At 30.6% G+C, this 26885-nt stretch overlaps 2 protein-coding genes across 10 annotated transcripts in view; both read right to left on the bottom strand.

The window, feature by feature from the left end:
* Positions 1-2112: 2112 nt before the first annotated feature.
* On the bottom strand, positions 2113-16045 carry LOC141449100 (WD repeat domain phosphoinositide-interacting protein 3). 6 transcript variants are annotated; one of them, XR_012455338.1, is made up of 10 exons: positions 15908-16045; positions 15681-15832; positions 14488-14670; positions 14200-14382; positions 11764-11954; positions 7392-7477; positions 5317-5418; positions 3730-3851; positions 3507-3655; positions 2113-2380 (listed from the first exon to the last, which is right to left on the bottom strand). XR_012455338.1 is itself a non-coding variant. In XM_074118170.1 (9 exons), the coding sequence occupies exons 2-9, from the start codon at positions 15745-15747 to the stop codon at positions 2265-2267; spliced, it is 1050 nt and encodes a 349-aa protein (XP_073974271.1). In that variant the 5' UTR covers positions 15748-15832; positions 15908-16045; the 3' UTR covers positions 2113-2264. The 6 variants fall into 6 exon arrangements, 4 of the variants coding, with proteins under 4 accessions (XP_073974271.1, XP_073974274.1, XP_073974272.1 ...); XR_012455339.1 differs by lacking the exon at positions 2113-2380 and adding an exon at positions 2665-2796; XM_074118170.1 differs by lacking the exon at positions 3507-3655.
* Positions 16046-18086: 2041 nt separating this feature from the next.
* The window catches only part of Vps13D (vacuolar protein sorting 13D), a 45677-nt gene continuing 36878 nt past the window's right edge, over positions 18087-26885 (bottom strand). For all 4 annotated transcript variants that reach the window (XM_074118164.1, XM_074118166.1, XM_074118165.1 and 1 more), the window contains 11 exons: positions 26601-26750; positions 25417-25572; positions 24903-25109; positions 24518-24700; positions 23912-24086; positions 22795-22994; positions 20472-20584; positions 20148-20288; positions 19925-20053; positions 19676-19841; positions 18087-18518 (listed from right to left, as the gene is read on the bottom strand). In XM_074118164.1, coding sequence (XP_073974265.1) covers positions 18435-18518; positions 19676-19841; positions 19925-20053; positions 20148-20288; positions 20472-20584; positions 22795-22994; positions 23912-24086; positions 24518-24700; positions 24903-25109; positions 25417-25572; positions 26601-26750 — 1704 coding nt within the window. In that variant the 3' untranslated portion in view covers positions 18087-18434. The remainder of the gene's footprint in view (positions 18519-19675; positions 19842-19924; positions 20054-20147; positions 20289-20471; positions 20585-22794; positions 22995-23911; positions 24087-24517; positions 24701-24902; positions 25110-25416; positions 25573-26600; positions 26751-26885) is intronic.

Genomic DNA, 26885 nt, shown 5'->3' with positions numbered 1-26885 from the left:
AGCCCTGGTTTACAGAAGCACTTTTCTATTAATTGTTTTTTTCGTTGAATTCTTTTGCCTTTCTTAGTTACAAACTATTTCTAGAAAATGAGGTCGTTTGACACTTCTGAAAGCTTCCTAGGCATTACAGTTCGTAGATGGGACCCAAGCTGTCAGTACATTCAAATTGCCAAGAATTCATGATTGACACTTTTAAACTTATCCTATGTCCAGGTTTTAAGTGAAAGGAAAAAGGATAAGGCCACCAATGTTGAGGATTCCTTGATTTTTTACAGCATTAAACTTTAGACTAAAGATAGCGCAGTTTCATTGGGACTAAACACGAAGCCTGAAGGTTTGTCCACTAGCTAATAACTGTTTTCAACAATGTTCGTAAACAACTATATTTTTTCAGTCAAATAAGTTACAAATTAAAAACATCTACCACAGCTGTACAGTGCAAATGAATTTATTCCTTAAGCTATGTAAGTATTCTTTTTTTTTTTAAAGTACTTAAAAAAACAAAATTTTCTATTATATTTCACTTTTTAAATAAAATTAATCTATGGACAATTTAAAAAGCAAAGAAAGTTATGGGCATTTTTGAACACTTCAGGAAGACCTTAAAAATTTGATATTTTGTTTTCGATTGTATACAACTTATTTTAATAAAAAAAAAACTTTTCAAGACTCCAAAATGTCTATTACTTTTTAAAACATTATTATGTCGTTCTGTACATACCATAAGTCACTCAATAATATTTGTCAGATTTTTTTTTTTAATTAATATAATCATTTTATGTTATATTTTAACAAAAATTAAAATTTTGCTCACAATCTTCTTTATTTTGTTTGTAGTTATTAAAAAAGGTTTTGTAGAATAATTTTTAAAAAACCCAATTGGCTTTATTTGCTTTTTATTGATAATCGTGGACAAATATGTTATACACATGGACGTCAGATTAAATTTTTTTTTCTTCCTAACATAATAATTTCAAAAAATAATTTTTACATAAATCTGTTAAGGAATTTTTACATTCTTTTTGCTTTAAAAAAAGTTATACAATAGAAATGTACATATTCACAAAAATCTGGAATTGACAAGTTATGAATTACTGAATCATTTTACAATAATTATAAATGTACAATAAGCAATTAAATAAATAATTAAGTCAAATTATCAAGAACTACATCAGAGAGTAGCTTACCTAACTTTCTAAAGATTCATTTGAAGTCAAGAACAAAAGATATTGTTCTGATATTGTTAAATTAATACACAAAATAAAATCATTTAGAGAAAAATGGACATTCAGTAATATACATTATAGTTTTTGGTACGAAATATATTTACAGCATTCTTTTCTGAATAATTAATTTGCTCCCATTGGTTTAAAGTGTTTATATAAAAATAATAATAAAAAATCTAAATTTAAGATCTTTAAAATGTAACACATTATTAAAAGCAGGTTTTCGTCTACTAGCCAGTATTTCTTTAAATAAAACAATTATGATTAAAAACAAAAAACAAACAAATTCAAGACCCCAACAGGAAGTAATTGAATCATCAAAAGGACCTCTTTTTGTTTGCAAAACGACATACAGGAAAATACAAATCTTTCAGATCTAGAGGAAATCTGTTTTTTGCATTAAAAATAATCAAAACTTATTAAACTGAATAAGATGAAATAATTCTATTTCTCTCATATTATATCACATGTTTTATTTTTTATCCATATTATAAAGAAAACGAAATGTGTCAAAAATTTTAATGAAATTGGTTTTTAAGAAAATTTAAAATATTTAATAAAGCAAGAAAAGGCCACTATTTTGAAAGAATGTTTATTAAATAAAATAAAGTGCATTTTTTGTAGTATAATTAAAGAACTGTATGCAGCATGGAAAAGATATATAATAACCTGTTGCTATTTTTTAATATTTACAAAAATTCAATGGGTAAATAGGTAAATTAGAAAATAATCCAAGTTCAACCGTTTTTTAAAGTTGTAAAATAATTCCAGCACATTCTGTTTCACTAAGAATAATTACTAAAGACAATTTCTCCTAATTTAATTTTATCCTTTTTTGAAAAATTATTTTACTGGACTAAATTTAGGTGTGCAGCTAATTTTCTTAAAAAAAAAAAAAATGTAAATAAAATTGTAATTTTATGTAAATAAATAAATACAACCCTAGGTACAAATGAAAATCTCATTTGAAGTCGTACGAACTACTAAAAAAATAATACACATGAACAAATATTAAATTAAAAATTATTTAAGTCAATATTATGCATCACTTTTGGTATCATCAGGACTTTCCAGAAATTGAGCATACACGTCTCTCCAACATTCTCCTTTAGAGTTGAACATAAATTTGTAGTAACTTCCATCTGCACATATCACTAAGGCAAATTTTCAAAAATATTATTAGAAAATAAATAAATAAATAAAAATGAAATCAAATAATTCAAAAGATGAAATAACTTAATCCCATCAACTTCTGAAACGGGAGCTTCAGAAGTTCCTGGGAGCAAGAAAAAAAAAATGTTCGGTTTTGTACATCTAATTTATACCTGAATAACAAACTATTAGCCGCTCTATTCTACTTCTCCTGTTCTCTTTTGTACTCTATTATACGCATCATTATTCTTTTCTCGCACTTCATTAAGTTAAATGCGATAATTAAAGTCGTTGGACTTGTTCATTATCAGTAGCTATGACTTTTTTCTCTTCCTAGGAATCTCTGAAACTCACTGTCTGGGAGCTGCCGGTGCAGTGAAAAGGCTCCGGGAACTAATCGGCTTGGATCCTGACGCGCCTTAATTACATATACATATATAAAATTAATTAGGATCAATACAGATGGGAATCCGAGAAAGCAAAGTTAAATATTCAGAAAGAATGAAATATATGTTTAAAATTAATAATTTTAACTGAGCAGATGCAAAGAAAGCTGCTAGAAAGTTATTGCGTTTTTTTTTTGGAGCGCTGGTTTCAGCCGTATGATTTGGCACAGTGCATGCAAATTGTATCTGAAGGAAGATTTCCTTCCTGAATAAGAAAACCTTTCAGACTTTCGACAGAATCTTACTATTCAAATGAATAGAGACGGCATGTTCCCCAAACCAGTTCAATTCATGTTCTCTCTTAACTTTTACAAAATCCTTATGATACAGTAAATTAAGTGCAAAAGGAAATACTTCGCGCATTAAGCCAACAAATTTCAACAAATCACCTAACCATCAATAAGATTGATTACGATCTCAGGCTCATGTAATTCAATAATCAAATCCAACAAGTAATTTAAACATCCATTAATCTTCACTTGCTCCATCTCGACTGGCTGAGGTTTTTTATCTACGAAAACTCTGTCCATTGAAAACTCTTGAACCATTTCTGGGCCTCCCACCTATCTCATCCCATATTTTGGAGATGTACAAAAATTTTTGTATTTACAAAAAAATAAAATAAATAAATATACACGAATTTATTATGAGTAAACTGCTATTTTTTGTGTTTGTACGTTACCATCAAAAAAGGCAATTACTGCAAAGAATTCTTATCCAACAGTTTATTTACATCCTCATCTGTATAATCTTAATTCTTAATAATAATGTTAATCTTAATTCGATTTTTGGTTATGATGAAACAGTTTGACCTTAACAACAACTTAAAATCTGCAAATATTTTATAAAATTTGTAATAGTTTAATAAAAAATTATAAATAGAAAGTAGTATTAAAAAAAATTACCAATAACAGAGTTGGGGTCAGCTCCAAATGCACATATACATTTAGGACCGCCAGGCACTTGGAACTTGCAGAAGCTCCATCTGGAGCTAAAATATTTTGGGAGGAAGGTTGCTGAGGCGAGGCTACAAAACATAAAAGAAAATTAAGTCTAAAATAATGATGATTCATACACAAATTTATAGCTTCTACCAACAGCAAATTAATCTGTATTTTTTCTTAATGCGATAGTGACTTGTTACCAAAATATACTTATGTTACTACTATACACGTGTGAAGGTATATTAAATAGAAAGTAAGAAAGAACATGTACAAAGCGAATTGGAACATCTTCTTTTAAAGGGAGATCTACAAATTGAAAATATATAAATAACTGAACTACAAATAGGGATAGTGCAATAAGTCGCAATAATAAAAGGGGCGAAGAGCTGTGACTGCTTCAGCACGGAGGGACAGTCAGGAGTAATTCCTATAGGACACCCTGATCGCGAAAATGCCTATACACAGGGTAAAAAGTTCCCAAAGAAGAAGAAGAACAATTTTGCACAGAGCTTTAATTAGTGGAAGTTTTCAAATTAAAGTCAGATCACGGATCTCTAAATGATTAGAGCTGGCACAGTTGTACTACAACTGGAGTAGATCTAAACATCCCTTGGTAAGATGACAAGAATGACAGCATTTATACCCAAATATCTAATTATTTGGGTTCCCTAAGGAACATGCCGAGAATGTCACCGCTACAAATAAAAAAGCACGTTTGCGTTTACTTTCTTGTTCTTAGAAAAAAGCTAACGATACTCCCAGATGCAGTCGACATTTTCCAGCAGCAGTTAAGCACTACGTGAAAACGTCTAGGAGATCTATCCCTTTTAGGAAGTTAAGCCAGACAAATCAACGAAAAACATCACCTTTTTTTTTTTGTAATGTTATGATTGGACATATCTGCTTTTTAACATTTAGATAATACAACTTATTTTTAGATAATATGATTTTTTTGTTTAAACGAACTAAATAATAATAATAATTTGTTTATTGGCATTTCAAAATATACACATAAAAAAGTAAGTTTCACATTTTTAACATTTAAGCATGGACTTCTCGTCCGTCTGCTTGAGTTGCACTTTTGTACTAATAATTACAATTCCATCCCGACCAATAACCAAAATTTAAAATAAAAACAAAAAATAAACAAAGAGAGACTACTTTTCCTTTATAAATATAGAACTGAAACTTAAGAACAATTTTAAAAAATAATACAAAATTAATAATTATAATTTTCCATGAGAAACTGTCTATATCTTCCAGCGGATGTACAGAATTTATTTAAACTAGCCCAATTCTTACCGTTCAGGTATTCTAAAAATTCCGCCCTATCCAACACTCTCTTGCCAAAACACGCAATTCTAAATTCGACCATTATGGGGCAAAAACGAACTAAATCATTGGCGGATAAATATTCAAAGGTATGTCATTTCTAGTATAGATCCCGACCCTAAATTTATTTTAATCCACCGTATTCATAACTCAAACTTACATTTTTATTTACAGCATTAAAGATATCTAAAATTGTTCATATTTTGTTTTAATTACCTTGATTGTTTGTTAAGTTTTTGATCTTCTACAGAAAATACATGCACCGTTCCATGGTCACTGCTAACACATAACCAAGTCGAATCCTGGTTAAAGTTAATACTGAAAAAAATGCAAAAATTATACTGATTATTTAAAAATAAGTAAAATAATGTCTATTTCTGTAGATAGGCTTAACGAACATATAACGGACGTAGACGGAGGACATGTGTCATAACGAAGGGGACAGCAAACATACATTTTTCTGTCTAAAATCTACGGCCAAGAATAAAAAATAGAATGGTCTGGGAATCGACCCAGTATCATAATTACGCTTCTAAGCTGTTTTTGTTCGTGAATGAACTTCAGGGGGGAAATGAAAATCAGGAGTCTGCTTTTCACGGTTGACGATGTAAAGGTGGCGGATCACCTTCACATACAACAGAGAATGATAAACAGACTTCCTTGACTATTGTGAGATATGTAACCTTACCTATATTTGGTTAAATTTAAAGTAATGGCATTTAGGAGAGGCGGGAAGTTGGATAAGATTAACTCTGGAATTTAAACATTAGACAATTGATATAGTTAAAAAATATACATGACGTTAACCCCTAAGACAACATTTTGATGACATTCCATCAAATTTGCTGAACATTTCATAGTTAGTTTGGCCAAGTTTGCTTCTATTCCATTTTCAATAATTTATTTAAAAATAAGAATCTGCAAAATTGGAGGTGTAAATTCAGCTTCCCGTGCATGTTACGCTGCGAGATATGGGGATTCATGAGATTCGAAACTGTAGAGAAAGTGCTTATTTTTTTCAAGAAGTTTTTCTTGCATCCATACAATACTTTATTCAATACCAAATACAAAGTTCATCCTGTATCTAGAAACAGAAGCGGTACCTCCATCCATATACGTCTATACTCTTGTCGTTCATTTTAATTTCATTCCAAAATTTTTATGTTTGCCCACTAGGCAGTTCATGAGAATTTAGGCAGAAGAAAAGAAGATTGAAGTTGTGTCAATTAAATAATTTTGAATTTAATTATTATGAACAGATAGTATGAAAAAGGAAATAGTCGAACTAGTAAATAACATTACGCAAATTTTTAAACAAGACTTACAGAGAAATACTAGTTTTAAAGGGTCTTGCTTACATGAGGCTAACTCCTTTCCCTTAGGATGTTCATCATCGCGACCCACAAAAAGGTACAACTTCATGAAATTCTGAATTGAATGACTCTTTTTACGAAAATGGTAACCAGAAAAAGACGACGATTTTTAAAAATGCTTTTTTTTTAATTTTTGGCAACGTTTTTCTCAAAATGTATTTGATCTGTGTCCTTGCAAAAAAATAAATAATAATAATAAAAAAGAGGATATGCCCTATACTTTAAAAAAAATATGGTCATTTTGTCTTTTACAGAAAAAAAGGTGTCACAAAGTTGGAGGTTTTTCAACAAAATGCTTTTTTGTACAGTTTTTCACTATCCTACCGGACCGTTTAATTAATCACTGTTTCGCTGTTAATACTGTAGTTTAATTATTAACGAATTAAAACTGTATTTAATACGGCATTTCTGATCAGATATATTTTATTTTCCTCTCTTTCTTAAACTAATTTTTTTATCTACAGATGACAATTCTGCAGATGGATGTATGTCCATACTATGTGTTAATACATAAATAATTTAAATTGTAAAACTAACTAAAAAAATTAATAAAGATCAGTAAAAAAAAGTAATTTATTAATTAAATAAACTTCTAGCATTACTTCTTCTAAGCTTTGCCGACCTCGCTTCTGATTGCTCGGTTACTGTAACTTGAACGACGAATCGTACTTCAATGAAGTAAATTATTTAAACATAAAGTGGCTTTATAAATAATAAAATTTTTTTGAACAAATTTATTAGTTCAAATTGTTTGATTCTTTATAAGCTGGATAAATATTGTACACTTGGATAACTAGCGGGTAAGAGGGAATTTAAATTTAAATTTTAAATATTTTAGAAGAGAAAGGTAAGACTAAACCTGTGCCATGTATATAAATTAAAAAAAAAGAAAAAAAAAAAGCATAGAATGCTACTTACCAATATATCTGTGCAGTATTTGCTCCTCTTCTAAGCTCCATTAATTTATCTCCTGTTGACGTGTCAAATATCCTTATTAACGTCCCCTACATTAATCAGTCACTAAATATAAGCACAATAAAGAAGGATGTAGGATCTTCACAAATAAGGAAAGGGAGGCCATAAAAAAAGTCTAGTTAAATAGTAATTTAGCTCAGTAATTTTGAACCTTCAGGGAAAAACGATGTGAAAAAGCCTTCAGAGCGTAATCTAGTAATCATGCTTATTTCAGAGTACTTTTGTTAAAATGCCCTAAATTAATCCTAAATCAATTATGATTGAGAAATATTGAAATTCACACGAATTTAATTTATAATAACTCTGGATTGAAACTCTGAAGTACGGATTTTAAGATAAATTGCCTCACATTTTCTTCAATCTCGTGCACTAAAACAGTAAAACTCCTACCAACATTATGTAGTTATAAAATATATAACATTGAAATGGCACTAGAGGTTAGCATAACCCACCTCTTCCCCAGAACTGCCCTAAACCTACTATATATATTTTCCTAGGGACAAAATTCTAATCCGGTTGAGGATTTCTTCCAACTTGTAATTTTAGCAACATATTGTACCTTTCTTATTGGAAATAAGTTGTACGATCTTGAATTTACTGAAATGCCAATTAGAGAAAAGTCTATCCATCCACGCTCCTTCTCTTAGATGTGCTTCTTACTTAAATGGATTTTTCTGGAAAAATGTTTCAAAAAAAAGTTGTAAATCTACATAACTAGAATGATCTACAATGTTTAAGAAATCTTAGAAATCATTTTCGAAAAAAATTCCAAATAAGTGAAAGAACACTTGAGTAAAAAAAACTACTCAGGTTTAGGACTTTTGAACTTTCAATCAGGTTCGTGGAAATGCCCAAAGAAACAAAGTTTGGAATCCCTGCGATTTCTCGCTTTCGAGTTGGTGTTCAAGCAAGTATATACAAATCCATGCATATTGGCACGACAGTCATATCGAATATTTGTCACAATTGCAATTCTTGCTCTAATCTGCAGTCAAATAAAAAATTCTTTTATGTTTAATTATTGTAAATAAAAAATAAATATGTTATGTAAGCGAGAAACAGCGTTTCAATCTTTTTTTTTTATAGCAAAGTTACAGTTTCATATCAAGAATAGAAAAATTTGCTTTGTACAATCTTTTATGTGAGCAATATTATAAGAGTTAAGGTCACACGTTTACTTAATAGAACTGCAACATTTCAATCTCTCGCACCAAGACTTGGAATGAATGATTTTACTTTTCAACTTATGATTGTTACGCAGACGGTTACAATTGAGCTGCTTGCATTCTCTAAGGGGGAATAATAGTAAATGACTGATGATAAAAATAACCATACATATGTATATGCTTTATTCATACAGATAGGGTCAAAAAGGTTGATTCCCAACAAGACTTTTCGATTAAATTCGATTCAATTAAATTTATCGCTAACATTCCATGTTTGAAGAAAATATCTCAACCGAAACTACTACTACCAAGGTACGAGTTTATTGAAATAAAATGAGAGAATTTTCTCACAGACGTTTAACTCTAAACGTCTTATACATATTATATACAGTGACTCCCATTAATATTGGGACACCTATTACAAAATGATTTAAAAGGAAAATGAAAACACCATACAAAAGTTTGGAATTTTTTTTTTTAAATTACATTAGCAACATCTGTACAAATTATATATAAGTATAAATCGATGAAATTCCAAACTGTTAGGTAGCACTTTTTGAAAAAGTGTGAAATAAGGCTCTCAAAAATATTGGGACACCAGAAGTGCTAGAGTTTAAATGTTCAATATTTAAAATCTCCTACTATTTAATATTTGGTTGGTAATAATTTAATAATTGCTTTTTGACTTACAATATCCCTTAAACGATCAGGCATAGGTGAAACAAGTTTTTGGTTAATTCAGGTGGTGTTTTTTTCCCATTCTTCCAGGAAACATAGTTTTAATTCATTTTTGTTAGATATTACTCGTTTACTTAAAGCACTAGCTAAATATTGCCATAAATCTTCAATGGGATTAAGACCTGGAGACTGCGGAGAGGTTTGGAATACTTTTGGGCAATTATATAACAGTCACTGGCGTATCACCCAAGCCGTAGGTTTGGGGTCGTTCTCTTGGTAGAATTTAAAAGACCCTAAAATACCCAATTTTTGGGCATTTTTTTTTCAAATTATTTTTTTAATATATTACTATAAACCATTTTGTCCAGCACTCATCAACAAACATTAATTCTCCAAATCCTGATGCGGACATCTAGCCCCAAACCATAACTGACCCACCTCCACCCGGTGGTGCAGCTTTAAAACCCTTTAAAGTTGGCTGTAAATTCTTCTTTTCGAGTTCAGCATTCGCTTTCCTCCAGATCATATCCCTTCCATCTGGCTAAAAAATATTAAATTTTGATTCATCGCTAGAGTATATCATTCCAAAATTCACTATTTTCATTAAAATATTTTTCGGCAAATTTCACTCTCTTAGCACGATTTATCTTAATGACAAAAGGATTCTTCCAGGCTACTCTACCATGATAGTCGAGTTTTCTTAGCACTCTCCGAACAGTTTCTGCTCCATTTTTGCTCTCTGAACATGTCAAAAATTTCACATTGAAGTTTTGGAGCACTAAGTCGGTGATCTTTTCTAATTCTTTTAATATATAACGCTGCTCTCTCTCAGAGAGCAGTCGAGGACGGCCTTTTTGTGGGATTGAAACAATTCTTTTTCTTTTTGGTAACGCTGAATGATGTTCCACACAGTAGATGTTTTAGGTCCGATCAGTTTTTCCGTCTCTCTAACACTTTTTATTGTCTTTGTGCAAAGAAATTACAATTTTTCTTTGTTCAATCGTTGTATTTGTATTTTTGCGCGACATGTTATACGTGGCTTGATTTATATAAACTAATTTAATTATTAATTTCATATTGAATATATGCTTAAGGTATATATTTACAAATTGTATAAATATTCGGGCAAAACCTTGGACAAACTATAAATTATAATAGTGTCCCAATATTTATGAGAGGTAGAATTTGCACTTATTATTATATATATTTTTTTTAATCTACCAAAACATTTTTATGTACTTATTTAAATAGTTTTTATTTAATTAATAGTAATTATAAAATGAAATGAATTTATAAAAATTTGAATAAATGGGTGCCACTTTTAATTTTCGTCAATTTTGAACTTCTGTATGTACTGTCCCAATATTAATGGGAGTCACTGTACATACAGATTAAAAACATTTATTTGAATAATTTTTCCAGAAAAACTTCTTTAGAACGTACTGAGAAGGGAAGAGGCTCTAGGTCCTAAAGTTATTTCAGGGTATTGTGCAGTTTTACTATTTGGATAATATTAATAGGGATAAGTGTAATTTAAAATTAGAATTTTGAAGAAAATAAGTAAATTATAACCTTGAGAATAGTGCTAAGAGAATGTTGTTAGCGTTCAAACCTGAGTTTTCACCCTTGCTACGATCAAAAAAATTAATCGATCCCAGAAACACTGTAACACAAGATCTGAGATCTTTCCAATACAATAAAGATTTTTAAATTATAATAAATTTGAAAGTTGCCATTGTTAATTACTTACGCACATTTTGTGTTTTAATTAAACAAAATTAATACAATTTTTAAAATGATCGATTAATTTGTTCAGGAATATAATGTAATATTTTACACATGCTACTCCCCAGAAATTTTTGTTAAATTTTTACATTTTCCTACTAATTATTTAATGATCTGAAATGAATACCGCTATATCCATTAAATATATTGCCTGTTTATGTCAAAGCTACCAAATATACCATTCGGTCGCCTGTTACTATTTTCTTCTGTGCCATGTAGTGAGTTGTTTTACGCTTTAACTGTGAACTTTTCTCACTGGGTGGCTAGTCACCTCTTGGTAAAAATAATATTGACGATTATTAGAAAATGAAGTGTAAAGAGGTTCTTAGGAAGAAAAAAATCAAAGGGCAAGGACTTTCGATTAGTTAAATGGATAGTTAGTTATTTTTAAATTTACGATCTCAACCCTTCATTTTGTCCCTTGTGATCTGCTTTTTAGTATTAATAAGCGCTAATTTGGATAAGTGCGATCCACATTGCAGCCGTTTAGCCGAACTGGTTATACATCGTAACAAAGGGATAGTTCGTATAAGATTACCGAAGAAGCTCTGGGCTCTTTCTGAACTTTTATTACAAATAGGATACGCCTTAATTCTTTAAATATTGTTAAAAAAAAAAAGAAGACAAAAAACAAGTACTCAACAGTCAGTTAATTGATATAATTTTGGTTAAAAAGTTAAAAATACCTTTTCTGAAGCTGTAGCTAATCTAGTTCCATGAAGATTCAGAGCAATGCAAGACAGAGGAGCCTCATGTGCTGTTATCTCTAGTGGCCTCCTTTCAGTGTGAGCTAAATCTACCAAATGCACCTCCCCAGTTCGTCGCCCAGGAAATGCCAAAACAGAATTGTTGCTATTCGGACAAAGAACGCAGAGTCCTGAAAATAAATAAAACATTACATAAATAATCACAATTATATACTACTACAACGTATAAACAACGTGTGTCTGTAACGAGAGAACACTGTCCAGAGGCCGGCAGTGCACTGAAAAAAACTCCGGGCGCCAATATCCTAGATGTTGATGCGCCTTAAATTAAAAAAAAAAAATCATCAAATTCATATTTGAACATAAATCCAATTAAATGAAAATTTGAATTTACTATCGACGTAAACCAGACCCAAAAAATTCATTCTCTGACCTCTGATATCAGAGGCAGCTACCATCAATTTTTTGAAAACTATATCAAGTGTGGAACCTTCCTATTTTCTTCAGAACCTAGACACTTGGCGTGGTCTTTGATTATTTTAGAAAATATTTAGCAACAAATAGGGGACCTCTTCTTACTTGATTAGGCCTTACATAGACCTCAGATAAAAACAGAAGTGCCGACTAAATAAATTCGACTTTCACCAACCTGAACAAAAATTTGTCGACGTATTAAAGGGCAATTCCATCTTATTAACAGCTTTAAAGATTTTACATCAATATATATGTACTTTCTCTTACCCTATTAATTAAGAGGATGTATTGTCTTAGGGCAGCTTTAGATTTTTAACTTTCACCAGAAATATCCGTTTTGAAATTCCGTGAGTTCTAAAACAACGAACGTTTTCATAAATTGGATGGCGCGCATGTTTAAATTTCTACTTATGTATATATCACCGTAACTGAAAAACGAAAAACTGCAGCCAATAGCGATGCTGCGAATGCCGCATGGTTTTAGTTAAAGAGATCTACCAGAAGTAACACTTCTGGAATAGATTTTTCCATTTTTTTTTAATTTCTCAAAAAAAGCTCCGACTATTTTCTTGAAACACTGGGATACTGCTTACATGTAAATCTGAATCTATTTTTGAAACATTTTTCGATGAATGGCACTTTAGTGAAAGGGGAATCGTTAAGATGCCATTACAGTTAATGTATCGAGTTGCCACCATATAAAATTAGGAATCAAATGTGAGAATTAAATTCCAAATTTTTGAGTAATCGGCTTCACTTTTACTATAAACGTTTTAATGGCTGGCTAGGAACAACCTTTATACCAGAAGAACACCAGAAGTGATAGAAACGTCAAACTTTCTTAATTATTAATTAAATTTTATGAGAGTTACCTTTGGGTCAGATTTCATTTTTCAGATTACTCACAAGGCTCTAGAAAGTTCAAAAATATCATTATCCATTATTGTTATACGATCTACCGCAGGTAGATTGTGATTCCGACAAATTCTAATAAACCTAAATTCAAAATTAAAGATGTCTGCAATAGTTAAAATGTTAGTGCAGGGTTACCCCTTTGAGTGCATTAAAAATTCATTTTATTTCGGAGCAGAATTGAAAGATCAATTATCAAGTTATCAATTTGAGTGAACTGTCGAATAATGGCGGCTAACCGTGCATATTTTGCAAAACCAAGGTTATTCAAAACAAAGCAAGAAATTGTCGAGATTACCCGACTTTGATAAGACACATGAAGCTGAAACTGGAATCTAACAGTGGCAATGGATACCTAGAGATATTAGAGCGAAAATGTTAAGATATATAGGGTCTCTGGCAGTAAATCTGATACTTAGAGAATCCGAAAAATTAACGAGTTTTACGCTTTATATAAGACATTTGAGGCGCCACGATACCGAGCGGTTAGAGGCGAGACCTGCAAAGCTAATATGTATCGTGGTACTGGGACCTAGGCCTGTCCATGACACCTAATTAACAGATGGACGTAAACCTCGCCTGAAAAAATAGGGCAAAAATAAATAAAGACATTTGTGCGACCCGCCGAACCAAATGGTTGGGTCGCGTTCCATTACAAAAGAATATCCCAGAAGGTCTAGACATTATTCTCTCAGCAAGGAGGCTTTACAAGGAGTTAGCATTACACTTTCAAACGAATTTACAGAATTCTTGTTTACTAATTACCCTCATGACTCTGAATAGTTTATAAATAATTATATATTGATGTACAAAACAAAACAAAAAAGTTGCAATGAATTTTTAACAGAAGCAAAAGTAAAAATATAAATTTAAATCTAATGTACGGAAGACATAAACGTCTAATTTATTTAGACCAGCTGCGCTAATAAATTTTATAAGAACAAATAAACCTAATCAAAGAAGTTGCCGAATTTTTACATTCTATTCTCTGACTATTCTCTAAATTTCTCATTCTATTCTACAACTCACCTCTAGGATTTGGATTTGTCTCAAAAACATGTAATTGTTGAGGGGACTGTGTGAATGTAAAAACTTTTATTACGCGTTCCAGTACCACAACTATTCTGTCTCTTCGCAATCGGACTCCACGTACTGCTCCAACAAATTCAAGAGAAATCGCTTCTTCCTTTTTCATGTCATCCCATATCATCACTAGAAAGTAAAAACTCTTCGAGTTCTTATTTTATGAAAAACTATTTTTTTTAGAGAATTAATGAATGTAATTAAAAAATACATTTTGACTAATATTTATAATACCTCTGTTAATAGGATACTTGGGATTAGCTCCTCCTCCAACAAGGGCAAGATAATTACATCTAAATAACATCTCTACTTGTGATAATCCTCCACCTCCTTCTTTGAAATCTTGCCTCTCTTTTTCTTTTAAAGGATCGCAGTTGTAAACTCGAAACCCGTCGTCCATTCCACAAGCAAAACATCCTACAGGTAGCAACTTGATTGATTAGGTACAACAGGGTTATAATCCCGAAATTATAAAATTGTGTCAATTTCACCAGGACTGTAGAAACAAAAAAATGACCAAGGCCTAAATAAATGTCCCAGACCAACTTGGGAGTTCGTCAGGCATACTGCATCCCACTGCGGTTCTTGATGTTTTTGAGCTGGAGAGGTAAAGTTACTTAGGGCTAATATGCGTAATACAACTTCATTCAACTTTCTTCTACTGGTCAAAGAAAGCGGCAAACCTCACAGTGGTCCCGACGATGACGAGTCGTGGGCCTCAACCAGGTGCCGTTTGGATAGGTTCTTGACCTGTGGTTAAATTGGGTGCAGTGTTTAGTGACATTCAAGATAACGAAGAAGTTTTATGATCATCAACATACATTTTCTGAATCATCCAGTGCACGTTGTTTCTTAAAACTTTCGTGCGAATGACCAAAAGAAGTGGCTCATAGAAGCACTCTAAGAAAGTTCAGAATAGCCATTATCTGCAACTCCTCAAGAGAATATAGCAGGGTAGTGACTTGTAAGAAATTCTCAGGTCTTGTGGAAATTTTATTTTCAGTTAAGATTGTTAGGAAGGCGATCTTCAAGAAAACATCTAGCTCTGAACTAAAGATCGAAACTGCCTCGTTTCGATAAAAGTTAAATAACTGGAAATTGAAGAGAATGAAATGTCCTGACTCGCTGCAGAATTAACACTTTCCTTACTAGATCAGTTAAGTATTTGTTGTCTAACGTAACTGACACCATTTAATCGAAAGAAAAAAAAACGAAAGTGCAACATTAGGTACGTGGATTCCCACTTCAGTCGAAAAGTATCAATGCCTTAGCACCAAAGAATTGTATATTCTGTATCTAGATAGAAAGTATGAAATGTCTCAAAATATATTACATCTCTTTAAACAGTCTTTAGTTTCACTACTTCGCAAAGCTGTTGTCTGTAAAGCTAATTAAGCTCAAAGAATACAATTAAGTAAATATGATACCTTGGTCCTGATTGAACGCTGCATATAGAAGTCCATTATCATAAGGGTTGCATGATTCCAGATTCATTTTGTCATTTAAACGTAATTAGATTAGCATCATTTTACGGTTATGTATTTATAAATGTACTACGCAGATAGCTCAAGTCTTTATCCTAATAGAAGTAAATTGAAAAAATAATTTATTACTTACAAAAAGAAAGCATAACTAAAGAAGATTACTCTTATACCGTTTATATTTTAATATACATGGTGGAACAAAGCATTAACATCAATATAGGCAAATTGCATAACTAGTAACAAACAACGAACAGCCAGCATCAATCTGCTGTGTTAACGCGAACAGCTGATCACAATTTGCATAATGCTTTTAACCTTACATTGCAACATTCATTCTCAACTTCTCATTTGTAGCCTTTGTGAATGGTGAATTATGAACAAGATATTAATCAGTTCATAGAATTAATAATTATTAATTGATATTCTTTAATTTTAAAAAGTTGTCAAAATTCCTCATGGGAATAGATCAAGAAATTTTGTCACCTCCTTTAGCTTCTTACAAAATACAAAAACTGTAGAGCTGAAAATAGACGGCGCTCACGTTCAAAACAATAGCTTGAAACTAGGTTGAAATTCAAAAGTAGAGGTTGAATCTGAATGTGGCCTGATCTATGATGAAATTTCCATTATTTTTCATTGGCCAATGAACTTCTAACCAAGAAGTTATAATTTATAATCATTTTCCTCTTTATGAGATAATTTTTGCGTATTTTTCTTTTGAAATATTTTTATATACATAATTATCAGCAATAAAGAGCAAGAGCTGCAAGGCAGTTAGATTCGCGTAGATTAGATTTTTTCTAAAATAATTCCAATAGGAGTATTGTGAAATATGAAACTATTTAATACAAATTCAGTTTTCAAGAAAACCCAACTACATACGTAGTGGTAAGAAAAAGTCGAGTGAGTGTACCCATTAATTTTTTCAAAAATAGATCCATCAGAATGTATTGTATATTATATAATATAATCCAGATATTATTTGGGGGAGGGGAAGGGATTGATTAGCCCTTTTTCTAAAGCCCAATTTACTGAAGTGCATGGATGTATGGACAATTGTAATCACTTGTTAAATATTAGATATAATTAAACGAGCAACAAACATTCTATTATTAAAGAATAGTGGTTATCCGGAAGTACCACTGAAATTACGAACTGAAGGATGAATGAAATGTTGGGTACTTACTTGGGTATTTGTGTACCTTTTGTCGTGTAATCAACCCTTATACATAACTTTTTAAACGGAAAGGTTTTATTAAAGAGATTTTTGTACCTTTTGGATGTTCTATTTATAGTTTCATGATCCTACTACGAACAATAATTACACATCTCAGAATATGATCTCCCGTCGTATATTTGCGATATAAGGTATCGTGCAATATAATGAATCACTCCAAAGGCCCCCTGTAGTTTTTCAACCAGGGTTTACACTTAGGGCAAACTAGGCTCCTAAAGTATTAAATACTGCATAGCAAGTCCATGCATTGTGTTGTTTTTCTTAGTTTTCTGTTCATTATGTTTTGTATTATTTTGTATCATTATTTAATACAACACACATTATTATTATTACTATTATTACTGCGTAGCGATACCCAAGAGAAGCATCTCCATAATTAATATCGATTGGAATGACACCTCATTCATGAAAATCGGTTCACGCGTTAACGCGCTATGTAGTTTACACAAAAAAAGGTACAATAATATTAATTGATAAAAATGCTGTTTTTGCTTATTTTTGGCAATCTGTTTCTCGAAATCTATCAAATCTACATAGTTGTAAACAAATTACTCTTATAATCGAGGATATACCCTATATTTTAAAGAAAATTTTGGTATTATATCTATTATGGGAAAAGAACAAAAAAATGTCAAAGTTGGGTATTTTTCAACGTTAAGCTTTTTCGGCCAGTTTTTGACGATCAACCCTACCGGACAGTTTTAATTTTGCCTTTGCTTCAATCATAACGTGTATTATACATTGTTCATCAGTCGTTCTTTAAACACTTCAAAAAAATTAAGTATCAATTTTAGCAAGATTTTTGTTTTATTTTAAAGTAAGTTAAAAAAAAATTTATAACACAAATAACATTTCTACTCTTTACAATGTCCGCACATAAATCAAGGAAATAAGTCATTTGCTTAATCAGTCTTAATAAATACATTATTTTAGAAGAAACAATGTTTTTATTTGTTTTGTGAAAAAATTAAATAGCTTGAATTAATGTTTTTTGTTTTAAACAAATAATTAAAAAAACTATTTACAAAATTGTGCATGTAATTAATGAGCATTATCACAAATTACTTTATTATATTTTTGATTTAAATAAATAAGAAGTTGATTGACTTTTTTTTCTGCCAAAATTATTTGCTTAACATTAGTTTAATAAGTTGTATCACAGAACAAATATGTTGGTACAATTTACTTACTATAAAATACGTTGAATACAAAAATATTTCTTAAATTTATATGAACTCAAGTATGATAAATGAAATAATTGTTATAATTTTATTTAAAAAAGGAACATAGGACTAGTAGAAAATAGTATTTTTTAATAAATCTTAAAAAAAAAAAATTGGCATTTTTAGAAAATGACTTACACTACAAAAAAAAAAAAAAAATACTGTTCGGTGCTACTTAAGCATGGTGTTCGCGAAATGAACACTGATGTATTGTAATTCATTTGAATTCTTCCTTTATTACCCAAGAATATCACTGGGTGAAAAGAGTGTATGCTGCCGCTCTACAAATCTCGATTTAGCGTAGTTCACCTGATGTGATACCTGTTAACATTTAAGTGAAGACAAATATTTTTATTGTTAAAGAAATTTCTTTACAATAAGAGTTCGATATACATGAATATATGCAATACATGTTAATGCCTTAACTTCAAAAACGTTTAATGCGAACTTACCAAGATCATAAACATATATTAAACAATTCAAGTTTTCAAATGTTAATAAAACAAACATTAATAAAAATAAAGTGAACAAAATTAATAAAATTAATCAAAAAGCCGCTTCAACATTTTAGATCAATGACGCCAGGAACCTTTTTCAACACATGAAAAAGGTTCCTGGCGTCATTGATCAAATATCAATTGGTCAATTCATAAAGTTAAGGACAATTCTATCCGTCAGCGGAGGGTGAACTGTAAGAGACTCTTACGAAGAAAATTCTAAGACAGTCAGGACTCAACCTCGAGATCTCTGTGGGAATGCCACTAATGTCCTCCTCTCAAACAGAAATTTTTAATAGCAATCCCATTATAAATAAAAATTAACAAACTGGATTCTTAATATTATTTAATTACGATTAGCAAATCCCAATTGGCATAATGCACTTAATTTTAACATAAATTTATATTGATGAAGAAATGTTATGATGAAGGTACGTTAGTACAATGCCAAAAATTGTTGCAGGAAAAAAAACCTCGATTTTAAGTTATATAAAAAAAAAATCAGATTTCCAAATATGTAATTACAAGTATTTATTTTGATTGGAAGTCAATATATTTTGCAAGAATTTAGAACGAATCACATTAAAAGCATCTAAAAACGTATGATCCAAATTACTTTTTAACAAAAATAACAATAATAATTCAGGGAATTTAAACTCATTATTTCCTTCGATTATCGCAAAAAAATCCCTGACTTACCGAAAATATGACTTGATAATTAACTAGGTCACATTTTGAAACTCTATTTCGGAAGGTGTATTTTAAGAGAAGTTACCTTGTACAATAATTTTCTGAATTAAATTGAATGTTCTATTTTCCATCAACAAATTATAATATTCATCCTACAAATGCGGTGTAAGTAAAGGTTTTTGAAAGTTCACGTTAGTTTATTATTTAATTTATTTTAGAAAATTACAGTTAATAATTTTAGAATTAGTGAACCTAGAATAAAACTAATTTGGTTTTATAAATATAACGTACCCAAGCAGCAATATTTTCTGTATCACAACGTATGCGAGGTCTGGCAATTGATTCAAGACCTCCTTGAATGACGCCAACTTGATCAACTTTCACTGTTAATTCTACGTAATACATTAGGTCTCCATTGCTGTCAGTCATAGTTAATGCAGCACAATGTTTTAAATCACTGAAATTATCATAAATTTTGTAGCTATGTGTAGTAGGGGTTTATAAAAATACAATCTCTCTAAAATTCCATAATTAACTTACTCTAAAGGTGCAAATACTATAGCTGTCCCACTAGAAGAAGGGCCACAACTAAATACCCTAACACTTTCACTTGATATTACTATTCTAAGATCCTCAGAACCGCTCCTTAATACTTCATAAGCCATAAATCTGCAAACATAAAGGAGTATTGATGAAAAGATATATTGATATATTGATATATTTATATATTTAAATAAATAGCAGAATATTGGTTATAACTTACAGCTCTGAATAGTTTCTATTGTTGATAATATACAGGAAATGCTGACCTTCACTCTGTTTTTTATTATAAGGAGGAAGAAATCCTGTAGGGCTTGTAACACACCTTGGTAATCGTTTACGAGTGGGTATTTGTTTGCTGGAACTAAAGGGAATTATTATTATTCTGAATATTTTACTGGTTTTTGAATTTGATACAAATTCAAAAATATTATTATTAAAATGTAATATTAGAACTAGTTGAGTTCAATTAAATTTTTAGTGAAAGGCAATTATTAAGCCTATTCTTCTCCAAAACTTGCAAACATTGATTATAATTATAGCTAACCTTCTGCTAGAATCTCTTACAGCGCTGGCCGTCTCTGAGGCTAAATCTAATACTCCAACAACAGGTTTGGTTACGGTCCCAACTAAACCTTTTGCCAGCCCTGATATAGTGCCCTATGCAATGATAATTTTATTAGATTTTTACATATATAATTATTTTAGTTTGACATTTTTTAACTATGAATAAAATGAATCATTTATTATCAAACTTAAGTGTGGCTGCACAACTATCGTGCATTGTGAGGCTATGGCTACACATTCTGATTAGTCTTCAAAATATTCTTTAAATATAAAAAAAATTGTTAATTTTGAGCATCGAATTAGCCATCGTCTCCCTAACACTTTCATTTGATATTACTACTCTAAGATCCTCTGAACCGCTCATTAATACTTCATAAGCCAAAAATCAACGTAAGTATGAACGATAATTTAAAATCCTAAGAGAATTCAAGATAACTGTTTCTGACAGGGTAGTTAAATTTATTAGTTATTATGATCTCTTCAAAATGTATTAGCCAGCATTATAATTATGAAGCTTCAGGCCCTAAACTCTTTTGCGAAAAGATTCTCTATACATTTGTATACACTTCAAATACGTTGTTCCCCTTATTGCATGATTTCTCAGACTGGGCTTCTCTGACGGATAGTAGGATCTGTAATCCAGACTTGCTTCTATTTTCTATTGCGTATTTTTTCGTGCAGGTTAAACACTCATCAACCAACAAGCTGGTACGGACGGGCTTGGTAGCACGTTATCTACCATTGTTTTTGCAAAAAATACCAAATTAGTTATTAGCGGGTCTCAAACAGGGGATCTCCTGCTTCACATTCCACACACTCTTGATCATAACCTCGTTCCAGTGCTTAAGATAAGTTATTTTGATTTGAGGAATTAGTTCTGTAAGGAACATGGAGGTGAATATGCTCAGGTGTTATCTTCATTGAAACGAAAATAATGAAAAAATAAAGAAATTGTAAATCATCTCTCATAGAAACAACAAAATAAATAAACATTATTTACCACGGATTTTAATTAATTAAAGCATAATTATATATATAATACCGTCAAAGTGCACATAAAATATATTCAAAGATGTAGGCAGCTTCCGCCATATAGATATCCTGGTATATTGTTAAAAGAAATAATTGAAAAAAAATTGTCTTTCTATACAGAATGGGAGAATCTGTGTACAACCTATGATATTCCTTTATCTGATTTTATAAATAATAAATTAAAAATTCATTCAATTGTGAATATTATTAAAAATGGGTTAATTAATAAGTATAATTTGTCAGCACAAAATAGTCAACGGCATATTTTGTATAAACAATTAGATTCACAACTTAACTTTGTAAATACCATTTTGAATAGTAATACTATCAGCTGGATAATCAAAGCACGGGGGGAACTACTTTATCTTAATAAATATACCTTTGGTAATGAAATAAAACTTTGCTCTATGTGCAATTTGACAGAAAGAGAGGAAAGTGTATTCCACTTTATAGCGGTCTGCCCTATCTTGCGGGAATTTAGGCTGAGGTATTTTGGTTAGGTAATAATGAGTGAGGAAGAATTCATAAATTACTTAAATGGAAAATGTTGGCCTAGCTTGGTTAACTACTGTAAAGATGCGTGGAGATATAGGTATGAGCTTATCAGTGAATTTAATTACTGAAATTAAATATAGAAAAGACAGTTAGTACGAAAATATATAATCTTGTAATTAAGTAAATAAATTATTTATTATATAAAACAAAATAAATAAATAAAAGCTATTAAAAAAAAAAAAAACAAAAAAAAAAACAAACAAAACAGCGGGACCTTATATTTGATAAGAATTATAGTTTATAAAATGGAAGAAAAAACAGAGAATTATAAATCAGTGTAAATAGATTTGAATTGTGGAGATTGGACGATTAAGTTTTAATTTTTATAATGCCTAAGATTTTATATTTAATGTATTTTTGTTCTCTCTGTTTTGTTTTGTCTTTATAGCCAAAGATGTGGAATTTAAGTTGTCTTTTAATTGTCTGTTATTTTGGCCAATTGATATTTAATTTCTTACTATAGAAACTTAATAAGACTTTCTCAATTTCATTTAGACAGCTTCTCACTCAGACGGTCTTTTGACCATGAGTCAAGTCTGTCAGTCTTTTTCTAATTTGCAAAATTATTGTATATAGTTATTGAAATAAAGACCTTTATTATTATTATTATTATTATTATTATTATTATTATTATTATATAATACAATTTTAATCGCAAAATTAATGTGTATTTTAGAAACACATTTCACCTGAATATTATTTAACATACTACTTACCTGAATACCATCATTGGTATAACCATCGTACGTTTGTTTGAACACACTAGTCACTCCACCTAACAAACCGAATCCGAATCCTTTAAGTCCTGCCATCAGATGATCACTACTAGAACCAGATTTAACTGCCCTAATTTTCTGCCTTCTTTCTTCATGCGTGTCATCAAACACCACACGTCCTATCCCATCGCCAAGCGATTCTATAAAATAAAAAGTATTTGAAAAGTCGACTGCAGTTAACAATGTTGTATTACTAAAATAATTGTGATATCTTCAAAAAAATCTGCTGCAGACACTCACAAAAATTTGTCTTGATATAATTCTCACAGTAGCAAGGTATAATTCTTAAGTGCTAAGATCCTAAAGATTTTCAGTAGCAACATTTTTAATTCACATTACCAAAATAGTGAAGAAAAAAGTAAAATCAAGAAATGGTACTTAAGTGAGAAGTCCTAAACTCCACCCCTAGAAAACAACCTAAAAATTGATTTTCGCGAAAAACGTTTCAAATAAAACTGATAGGTCCTTATGAGTTTTTCTTTACTGTTCAGTTAAAACTGGTATCGGAAAAATTGAGGAAAATTAAAAAAAAATGCACGAAATTTGTACTACCGGTAATTCAATTTTCTTACATTCGGACATTTGTTAACTAATTTTCCTTACTGTTCTGTAAGGAGTAGATCGTACTTCGCAATAATTACACTTTAGACAGAATTGAAACAGACCCTTCTTCCATAATACAATTTTGCTGAAAATGTTTCAAATAAAAGTTTCAGGGCTAGAAGTACGCAATGATCAATACTTATACCAAATATAATGAAAATATTAGATGCTATTTTCATATATATATATGTATAAAGTTTATTAAGGGTGAGAATTTTCATTCATTTAAGGGGGCCTCAAACGGATTTCCTGAGAAAACTCAAGTTTCTGCTTTACGGCCTAATTTGTGCCAAAGGAATAAAATCCGCATCTAATCTCTGGGAACTGTTTATCAAATATACAAATAATCCTTTCATTTTTATTGTTCTTTTACTTTTTACAAATAAAGATACCGTGAAAAGGGCCACCGCCATACATTAAGCGATGAAAAACCTTTGCGATAAATTTTACTTACCAGTAACTTTAGCAGCAGAATTAGAAAGACCATGTGCAACGTTTTTTACCAAAGCCTTCACATTGCCATCATATATAAGCCCTGACACACCTTCAGAAAGATCATTGACGAATCCAATCGGATTTCCTAGAAAATCAACTGATCCCAAAATGATTCCAGCTTGCCATTTTAGTTCCTGCAAGAGGAAATTACTTCATACACTTAAAAAAAATTCTTTAAGATACTACAAAGTAAACAGAATGAAAACCTATAGTTTAAAATGTATCTGAAATGAATTATTAATTTCACCTATGTCAATTCCTATTTCTTTGCTAAGGTGAAATATTCAATCTATTATGGAATCTCTTTTAATGTATAAACCACTAATAAATTATTTAATAAAATTTTTGCAATATAAATACCAACCTTAATTCGATTGGAAATAACAGAAAAAGATTTAAATAGTTTTCTAATTTGTAGAACACATGTTACAAAAAAAGAACCAGGGAAAATCTGTTCAGTTTTTTCATTGTTAAGCTTTCGTTAAAGTTTAGAAAATAATTTAATTTTCAAATAAACATATGAGTGCGGAAAAAGTAAAAAATGTCTATAAAAACCATTGCTAACGTCTTTATAATGTTTCCAAATAGCGTTTATCAAAAACTGGCTACTCTCAAATGCATGCTCCTTCTTAAAAATTTCTAATTCAACAGCAGCATCTTCAAATCGAATAAGAGTAAGGCCAAGTTTTTTCTTCACTGCAATCAAACGATCACTCAACTTATTCGATGTCATGACACTAAGTCGGACCTAAAACATGTATTGGATATAAGTTTGATAAAAGAAATTACGTTTACTATAATAATAATGGAATTACAATGTGAGACGTATCTAATATTAAATATTCTTGAATTCAAAGATGGCAAGATGCCATCAATAAAAAAAAAAAAAAAATTACTCTTTAAATATATATTGTATATACATAGTGTTGAAGACTAAAGGAAAAACGAACCTGCGTAAAAATAATTTCGAGTGTACTAAAGTAGTATCTTTTAGCGTGCACAGAAGCTGCTTCAGCCAAAATTCTTTGAGTCTCAAAATCACTTTCATCCGCGTTTTCATTTTCTTCTGAATTGTTCCATCTTGTGAATAGATATAGTTTCAGTAATAGTCTTTCATCGATAATGAGAGACATATTTTTTATACTTATAATGAGATGCTGAAATCAAAATTACTCACAATTTAACTGTACGATATTTAACTGTGTTGAGAAATTGACTTAGTTAAAAGATTTGCGAAAAAAAATATTTCTTAGAATTCTGACGCCTTAAGGCAAACCATCTATAAAATCTATGTGAAGAGATTTTTTTGGTCCCTAAGCCTCAACTATGGAAACCATGTTTAGTAAGCATTATATGTTCTTTAAAACTTAATCTTATCTCATAGACTTCAAAATGAAATAAGTTCACAAACAGACATGATGAGAATTACCACTTGATATATTCAATTATCATAAAATTAATCACCCTAAAAATATCTGCGTTGTAGCTGTGTTTAGTTGGAGTTCGCTCAGCAGTTATGCTTAAAGCTGGACGAGCAGCCTCATCAGGATCTGAAGTTCTAGAGATTGGAGAAACAAACAGTACAACTGGACATTGTGCTTCAAACACTTGGTTATCAACCTGAAATTTAAAAATTGAAACACAATAGCAAATTACTTATTTCTTCATAAAATCTCAGTTAGTGTGTTTAAAAAAGAAGTAATATTTTATTTCTTTAAAGATAATAGTTTGTTTATTTAAGAGAAATTATATTACTTAATTTCTTGATGATATATTCTCAGAGAAAAGATGATGGAGAGGCTCAGAAGGAGGGAGTGCCTGGTGATAGAGAATCGATAGAGCATTGGGCATAAGGTTGTAGACAGTCGTTTCGAAAGATGTAATGTAAGACGGGGGAGTGTTTGTGACTGAAATACTAAACTGGGTCGGTTTTACTGTGAGTTCTGACTCTATAATCAGATGAGTCCAGTGCCTGTTGGCAGAACTAACGGCTCTCGCCTGCAATCTCCTCTCTATTGCTTTAAACCGGAGTAATAAATTAAGTAAAACCAAGAACGATTAAGGATTACTTATTTACATAAATCTAGTTTTTCCTAGGATATTACTCTCTTTAAGTAACATTACATTTTGAATTTCATAATTATTAAGTTACAAATAAATTTCTTTTATTCTCCAACAGATATTACGTTCAAAAATTATTTTTATATTAAGCTCTACTTGAGATATACACATACGTACTCTGCACAACTTCATTAGTCTTTTTGGGAATATTTTCATATTAGGTTACTCTTATTATTTTTGTTCAAATAAATTAGAAAGGCATAAGCAAACTGTAACTCATCAGAATGTAAAAAGACACCTTTGACTTGTACTTACAATTTTAGAGATTTCTATGGAAAATACAAACACATCTGCCTGAGCTTTATTCTAATCTTCTTACACACATTATATGCTTAGTGCTTTTTGAGGGGCTGGTTTGATAAATTTGATAAATGATTACGCTGAGAATAGATTTTTTTGGATCATATTCGAGCAGGAATTGGTGTAAGTTCTTACAATTTACATAAGATCACTACATAATTTCAGTTTACGTAAAACTTAAGTTACGAGATTCAATGCAAGATAATAAAGTTAAGTAAACTACTAACCTGTATATCTTGTATACAAATGTCTAAGATCTCTGCAGCAGGCGTGATGAGAGTACTAAATCTCAAATCAGAAAGCCTGGCAAAAAGTAATTCTTCTGGTGGATTACGAGAAATTAAGCTGACTCCAATACAAGGAAGATTAATGTTGACCTGTACAAATACAAAATTTTTATGACAGCTAAATATCATTTTATTTTGTTCTAGTATCTAATGGCATTACGAGTTGTTGCACAAAGAAAAAAATAGGTCCTTTGTTTCCGCCGGTTATATTTATAGAAAATAATT

The sequence above is a fragment of the Rhodnius prolixus genome, unplaced genomic scaffold (genome assembly GCF_049639745.1).
Source record: "Rhodnius prolixus isolate KJV_2025 unplaced genomic scaffold, Rpr scaffold_2, whole genome shotgun sequence".
Lineage (NCBI taxonomy): Eukaryota > Metazoa > Arthropoda > Insecta > Hemiptera > Reduviidae > Rhodnius > Rhodnius prolixus.
The sequence above is the reverse complement of the archived record's forward strand: the minus strand, read 5'-3'. Positions and strand labels throughout refer to the sequence as shown.

Coding starts and splice junctions, on each gene's coding strand:
- LOC141449100 (XM_074118170.1), bottom strand. CDS start 15,747: ATGAATCTGGAATCATGCAACCCTTATGATAATGGACTTCTATATGCA. Junction 14,671..15,680: donor AGCGTTCAATCAGGACCAAG/GTATCATATTTA, acceptor TGCTACCTGTAG/GATGTTTTGCTTGTGGAATG. Junction 5,419..7,391: donor AATACTGCACAGATATATTG/GTAAGTAGCATT, acceptor CATTTTTTTCAG/TATTAACTTTAACCAGGATT.